The 7,940-nt window shown below is 46.0% G+C and overlaps 1 protein-coding gene across 1 annotated transcript; it reads left to right on the forward strand.

Annotated features, from left to right (window-relative positions):
- The first annotated feature begins 5,340 nt into the window (after nucleotides 1-5,340).
- On the forward strand, nucleotides 5,341-7,515 carry RPP38 (ribonuclease P/MRP subunit p38). Its single transcript, XM_040433062.1, has 2 exons — nucleotides 5,341-5,460; nucleotides 6,505-7,515. Exon 2 carries the CDS (start codon nucleotides 6,531-6,533, stop codon nucleotides 7,374-7,376), a length of 846 nt encoding a protein of 281 aa, XP_040288996.1. The 5' UTR covers nucleotides 5,341-5,460; nucleotides 6,505-6,530; the 3' UTR covers nucleotides 7,377-7,515.
- The last annotated feature ends 425 nt before the right edge of the window (nucleotides 7,516-7,940 follow it).

The following is a 7,940-nucleotide window of genomic DNA, read 5'->3' on the forward strand; positions in this document are numbered from 1 at the left end:
GGGGGGATCTCTGGATGGCACCGTTATATGGGGGGGATCTCTGGATGGCACCGTTATATGGGGGGGATCTCTGGATGGCACCGTTATATGGGGGGGATCTCTGGATGGCACCGTTATATGGGGGGGATCTCTGGATGGCACCGTTATATGGGGGGGATCTCTGGATGGCACCGTTATATGGGGGGGATCTCTGGATGGCACCGTTATATGGGGGGGGATCTCTGGATGGCACCGTTATATGGGGGGGATCTCTGGATGGCACCGTTATATGGGGGGGATCTCTGGATGGCACCGTTATATGGGGGGGATCTCTGGATGGCACCGTTATATGGGGGGGGATCTCTGGATGGCACTGTTATATGGGGGGGATCTCTGGATGGCACTGTTATATGGGGGGGATCTCTGGATGGCACTGTTATATGGGGGGGATCTCTGGATGGCACTGTTATATGGGGGGGATCTCTGGATGACACTGTTATATGGGGGGATCTCTGGATGGCACTGTTATATGGGGGGGGATCTCTGGATGGCACTGTTATATGGGGGGGATCTCTGGATGACGCATATATAGCATCTTATTCTATGTGCCATCCACAGATCCCCCCCATAACAGTGTCCCTGCAGTGTGAATGACCCTCCAATACAGGGGCTGAGGGCCGGCATCTGGATTAGGAATGACGGCGTGGACCGGAGCAGTCCCTGTATTCTAATGCACCGGCCCCACTCACTGTTGTATTATCTTATCTAACCTGTAGGTATTGTTAAGATATAATAATCATGTGTAATCCAGCTGTATTACTTACAACTAAGTTCCGTAGCAGAGAGGAGGGAGGAGGACGGGCGGGCGACGCGTCACTCACTATGTCACGCGCCTGCTTCATTCAGTGGGCTGCGCAGGTGCATGACGTAGTGAGTGACGTGCCACCCGCCCTGCCTCCTCTCTGCTACGGAACTTAGTTGTAAGTAATACAGCTGGATTACACATGATTATTATAGCTTAACCGCTTCACGTCCGCCCATAGGATATAAACGTCCTATGGGTGGACGTCTATTTCTGAACGGACGTTCCAGAGCGTCTTTTCAGAAAGTGCAGCTGCACGCTAATCGTGCAGCTGCTGATCGGGTTGCCCGCTGTCAGTGACAGCAGGGCAACCCTAAGACAAGGCAGGGACAGTGCCCAGGTGTCCCTGCCTTCTAGATCGCTGCAGACACAGCGCTCACCGAGCGCTGTGTCTGCAGAGAAGGAAGCGCTGTGCGACCGCCGTGACCGGAGAGTGCAGGGGCTGTGTGAGGTCTCTCAGAGACCTCGATCAGCCCTGCTGTGAGGCTGTACAGCGCAGGATTGCTACTGTACAGCCTCTATAGGGGTGCATTTGTCCTGTAACTGGGGCTACTATGTCAGCCCCAGTTACAGGAGAAATCAACTATGTAAAAAAAAAAAAAAGTGAAGTAAATGTCCCCCAGAGGTCTTGTGTGACCTTATGGGGGACGAAAAGTGTAAAATAAAAAAAATAAAAAGAAAAGGTTGAAAATAAAAAAATAAAAAAAAGTTTCACATGTAAAAAAAAAAAAAAAAAGTCCCCAAGTAAGGAATGAAAAAAAAAAATTAAAAATAGAACAAATAAAAAAAGTATACATATTAGGTATTGCCGCGTCCGTAACAACCAGCTCTATAAAAATATCACATGACCTAAACCCTCGGATGAACACCGTAAAAAAAAAAAAAAACTGTCAAAACAAGCAATTTTTGTCACCTTGCATCACAAAAAGTGCAACACCAAGTGATCAAAAACGCATATGTCCCACAAAATAGTACCAATAAAACCGTCACCTCATCCCGCAAAAAATGAGCCCCTACATAAGAAAATCTCTCAAAAAATAAAAAAAACTATAGCTCTTAGAACATGGAGACACTAAAACATCATTTTTTTGGTTTAAAAAATGCTATTATTGTGTTAAAGTGAAACAAATAAAAAAAAGTATACATATTAGGTATTGCCGCGTCCGTAAAAACCAGCTCTATAAAAATATCACATGAGCTAACCCCTCGGATGAACACCGTAAAAAAAAAAAAAAAAAAAACTGTCAAAACAAGCAATTTTTGTCACCTTGCATCACAAAAGGTGCAACACCAAGTGATCAAAAACGCGTATGTCCCACAAAATGGTACCAATAAAACCGTCACCTCATCCTGCAAAAAATGAGCCCCTACATAAGAAAATCTCTCAAAAAATAAAAAAAACTATAGCTCTCTGAACATGGACACATTAAAACATAATTTTTTTGTTTCAAAAATGCTATTATTGTGTAAAACTTTAATAAATGAGAAAAAGTATACATATTAGGTATCGCCACGTCCGTAACAATCTGCTCTATAAAAATGTCACTTGACTGAACCCCTCAGGTGAACGCTGTAAAAATAAATAAATAGAAACTGTGCTAAAACAACCAATTTTTTGGTCACCTTGCACCATAAAGTGTTATAATGAATGATCAAAAAATCATATGTACCCAAAAATAGTACTAATAAAACTGGCACCTTATCCCCTAGTTTCCAAAATGGGGTCACTTCTTGGGAGTTTCTACTGTAAGGGTGCATCAGGGGGCTTCAAATGGGACATGGCATCTAAAAACCATGTGGAGTTCCTTTTCTTCTGCGCCCTGCCGTGTTCCCATACAGCAGTTTATGACCACATGTGGGGTGTTTCTGTAAACCGCAGAATCTGGGTAATAAACATTGAGTTTTGTTTGGCTGTTAACCATCGATGTGTTAAAGAAAAAAATTGATTAAAATGGAAAATCTGCCAAAAAAGTGAAATTTAAAAATTTGATCTCCATTTTCCTTTAATTCTTGTGGAACGCCTAAAGGGTTAACAAAGTTTGTAAAATCGGTTTTGAATACCTTGAGGGGTGTAGTTTCTACAATGGGGTCATTTATGGGGGTATCCACTATGTAGGCCCCACAAAGTGACTTCAGACCTGAACTGGTCCTTATAAAGTGGGTTTTGGCAATTTTCTTATAAATTTAAAGAATTGCTTCTAAACTTCTAAGCCTTCTAACGTTCTAAAAAAATAAAATGACATTTCCAAAATGATGCCAACATAAAGTAGACATATGGGGAATGTTAAATAATAAATATTTTATGAGGTATCACTTTCTGTTTTAAAAGCAGAGAAATTGAAATTTAGAAAATTGCGAATTTTTTGAATTTTTGGGTAAATTTGGGATTTTTTCATAAAGGTGAAATATTTTGACTCAAATTTATGATTATCATGAAGTACAATGTGTCACGAGAAAACAATCTCTGAATGACTTGGATAAATAAAGGCGTTCCAAAGTTATTACCACATAAAGTGAGATATGTCAGTTTTGCAAAATTTGGCCTGGTCAGGAAGGGGGCAAATGGCCCGGATGGGAAGTGGTTAACAATGCAGGCTAGATAAGATTATACAACAGTGAGCGGGGCCGGTGCATTAGAATACAGGGACTGCACCGGTCCACGCCGTCATTCCTAATCCAGATGCTGGCCCCCAGCCCCTACTCCCTCTGTTGATACACCCGCCGACCGTGTTTCATTGTAGTTTATCGCAGCATTTTTGGGTCGGCCATATAGCAATTGTTGATTATCGCGATACGATTGCTTTGGCGATATATCATGCAGGCCTTATAAATATATATATAATTTTTTTTTTATAGTTCCCCCAATAGTCTCCAATGCACAGGTAGGGTCTTCATAGGAAGACAGCTGTTGCAGCATTGGATCATTCAGAAGCACCAAGGGTCAATAGGGGGAGCCGACGCATGGTCACATTTCACCAAGGCACATGAGGGGGTTAAATGTGTGCAATCAACGTTATCGTCAATCACGTACATTAGCCCCAGGTGTCTGCTGTTTAAAACAGCACCCAGCTGCTATGGTGCTCGCGAGCGGCCGCCATATTTAAATACCCACCTGAGGTATATTTACGTTGGGTGGTCAGGAAGGGGTTAAAGCAGGCATCTCAAACTCGCGGCCCTCCAGCTGTTGTAAAACTACAACTCCCACAATGCCCTGCTGTAGGCTGATACCTGTAGGCTGTCCGGGCATGCTGGGAGTTGTAGTTTTGCAACAGCTGGAGGACCGCGAGTTTGAGATGCCTGGGTTGAAGCATTGTACAGGGAGTCCCCTTGTAGCAGTAAATGCTGCTCCTCACAGATCCGCAGGGCGGTGTAACGTGCGCGTCTGTTAGGTCATTGTTGGTGTCCAGGGCAGCGAACTTCAGATGCTTCATCCGAAGTCACTTCGTTCAAAACTTTGGAATAATAGGTACAGTGATCCGTCTCCGTACAGTATTAGAATGTATGGGCTCCGAGGAGCCGAAGTAAGTGATTCACGAAGTTGCGCGAGACTTCATTGAATAACTCAGGTAGTTTTTTTGAGTGGAAAAACACTTTAAAACTTGAAAACAAACTCGGCTTCGGTGCCGTCTAGAACCTCTGAACCGAAGCAGAGTTCAGTTTAAAGTTTTAAAGTGTTTTTCCACTTTAAAAATCAACTACCTGAATTTGGATGAAGCATCTGAAGCGTCGCTCAACACTAACCATTATAGACGTCTGCGCCCGTCTCTGTGCACAGCTACAAGAGCCTAAAATACAGAAGAATGCCAATAAAAAAATAATAATAATAAAAATAGAGAAATGAACAAAAATATATAGAACACATTTTTTGGGTTCAACGATAAGTTTTTATTAAAAACAGTAAAACCGGCAGCTTTCACTTTGACAATAGAAAATATATATAAATAAATATTGGGTGCGGAGAAGATACTGAAAACCTGTTGTATTCATAACATGTCACATACAATGTGGCCTCCCCAGATAGCACCCCCCCCCTCTGCATACAAAAATCACACAGCGCACCCCCCCCTCTGCATACAAAAATCACACAGCGCACCCCCCCTCTGCATACAAAAATCACACAGCGCACCCCCCCTCTGCATACAAAAATCACACAGCGCACCCCCCCTCTGCATACAAAAATCACACAGCGCACCCCCCCTCTGCATACAAAAATCACACAGCGCACCCCCCCCCCTGCATACAAAAATCACACAGCGCACCCCCCCCCCTCTGCATACAAAAATCACACAGCGCACCCCCCCTCTGCATACAAAAATCACACAGAATCCTTCCGCCCATACTTGTACCTCCAGCACTGACACAGACTCTCTCCCCCCTCTATGAGTGATGAGCAGCCATCATCCGTCACCTGCTCTGCAAACAGCCTGAGCTCTCCGGCTTCCGACCCTTCTTTTCGCGTTGCCGAATCAGTCACGTGGCAAGAGAATGTCACGTGACCCAGTGACGTCAGCAGGTCCGTTTCCTGTATGGAGTTTAGCCGCTAGCCTTTCTGATTCGCTGCTTCTCCGCCGGTGGTGGTGAGTGCGGCACGTGACCGGTGCGGGGACTGAGCGGGGCTGGTGAGTGGTTTTTTGGGGGGGGTCTCTGTCTGGCGTTGGGATAAAGTGCAGATAGCCATATGGGAGAAATGAGTAACTTAAGTGCAATTCAGCATAATGTGCACTACACAGTCAGCCTTCTGAACAGGAGAATGATAACCCATCGGTTCCACCTTGCTGACGGTTTCCATGCAAACACCATAGCTGTTCTGTTGCAGCCTAAAGGACCGGAAGGAGTGATTAGCAAAGAGGGGCGTCCGTTTAATATTTTAATAGTTCAACATTTGAGCCTCTCAGTTCCAGGTCACCAGTGTCGGGGTGTCTGAGTATATGCAGAATATCTATCCTGTGTGGGGCTCTAGGAAGCAATACAAATAAAGCAAATAGCGCCATGCTTGTCTGTGTCTGGTATTGCAGGTCAGTGCCAAAATTAAATACCTGCAATACCAGACATAGCCTTGGCTAAAGGTGGTGCTATTTTTGGAAAAAGATCAGACCGTTTCAACCCCCCCCCCCCCCCCCCCCCAGACCCCTGCAGTCCGTTTAAAGGGGTTGTCCAGGTATACCCTTAACCTTATACTGACATCTGAGCCCTGGGTTGTACTGTTGCCGAGCAGACGGCCAGCGAGGACATGGAAGGTACCGATAGAAACATGGGGCGATCATGGACCTCAGAAGTCAGAGAGGTTGTTTGGTACGTAAAAAGAAAACACCGACCTGTCCACGGTCCCGTCGCCGCTCTGTTCCATCCACTTCGGTCCCCGCAAGACCGGGAAGCGGCTTGGTCCCATTGTGGTCACAGTGGCTTGCACAGCATTGATGTACCATTCAAGCTGCTGAGGCCTGTGATTGGCTGCAGCGATGATGGGACCCCGGCCACTTATTAGTCCTGCGGGGACCAAAGTGGCTGGGAACAGAGCGGAGTTGGGACTGCAGACAGGTGAGTGAGTTTTTCTATGTTCAGGGGGACAGGGGAGACCCCCAGGGGTTGTCAGTCAAAAAATGTACTTCACATATTGATCAATAAAGTAAATTTTGTTCGTATCTTTGTTTTGTATATCTCAGAGGACCCTTTCACCCGTGTTGCCAAGATGGCCGCCAAGGTTGCCAAAGGGGCCATACGCAAAGCCAAACCAGTAGTGTCTAAGACCTCTCTGAACAGCCCGTATCAGAAGATCTGGACCCCGGTGGTGGGAGACGACATGCAGTTCATCCTGAGAACGTTAGTGGAAAAGTTTGAGCAACTTGGACTGAAAAAGATCGAGACGCAAATTAAATCCTCAAAAGGCAAAAAACGCAGAAAAACGAAACCTTCAGATGGAAATGGTATTGATTCCGTCAAAGAAGAGAAAGACCCCGACACAGAGACCCCGAAGGACGAGGCACCGAAGATGGGATGGACCCACGTGGAGCTTCGGAAACTCCTGGCCATAGGGATTAATGAGGTGACTCGCGCTTTGGAGAAAAACCAACTGGACCTGGTGATGGTGTGCAAGTCCGCCAAGCCGGAGATGGTCACCAAGCACATCATCGAGCTCAGCTTCAGCCGGGAGGTCCCCGCCTGCCAGCTGCCGCGGCTCAGCGAGAACATGGCGCCGGCTCTTGGCCTGAACTCTGTGCTGGCGCTGGGCTTCAGAAGAAGCTCCGACGTGTTTCGGGAGCAAGTAGAAGCCATCTTGCCACGAGTGCCGCCGTTACACGTCCCGTGGCTCCAGGCCAGTTGGAGGCAAAAAAAAGTGGTCCCTGCATCGGTGGAAGAGGAAGAACCTGAAGACGAGGGCCCCGTGACTCCGGCCTTCCCCAGAAAACGGAAGGGCTCCCCCCTCACCGAGCCGACGGCTGAGGTGAATCTGCAGGAGCTCAAAGTCAAGAAGATCGTCCCGAACCCCAACAAGAAACGGAAGGTTAAAGTGAAGAAACTGCTAGGTAAAAAGTAACGTCGTTCCGGCTCCAGAAAACTGAGAGAATATAAGACTCGTTTTTTATTATTTTTTACAGCAAACTTCAAATTTATTTTCAGAGATTTGAGCGAAAACTGTTGTCGTGGGGGGGTGTAGTAAAAATCCTGCATTCTGTGATCCAGCGTCCAGTGTCTTCTCTTTTCATCCCAGTCCGGCAGCTCTATTGATTCCTGCTGAAATCCAGCACTGCTTCCTCCCTTACTGATGGTGGCGCTATTGTACTACAGTATTCCCAGCATTTCTTGCTGTATAATTGATAGGGTTTGGCCTGATGCACATGACCGTTTGTATTTTGTGCTCTGTAAAATGCAGATGACTTCCGTGTCGCATCTTCTTCTTTTTGCGGACACATTGATTTCAATAGGTCTGTGGTCCGCATTTTGCGACCAAGTATAGGACATGTTCTATATTTTTGCGAATTGGACATACAGATGCAGAAGGCACACGGATGATCAGTGCTTTTTGCATCTGTATGTCCGTTCCGTAAAAGATAGAATATGTCTACAAAATGCGGATCACGGACCCATTGAAGGCAATGGG

The sequence above is a fragment of the Bufo bufo genome, chromosome 5 (assembly GCF_905171765.1).
Source record: "Bufo bufo chromosome 5, aBufBuf1.1, whole genome shotgun sequence".
Classification (NCBI taxonomy): Eukaryota; Metazoa; Chordata; class Amphibia; order Anura; family Bufonidae; genus Bufo; species Bufo bufo.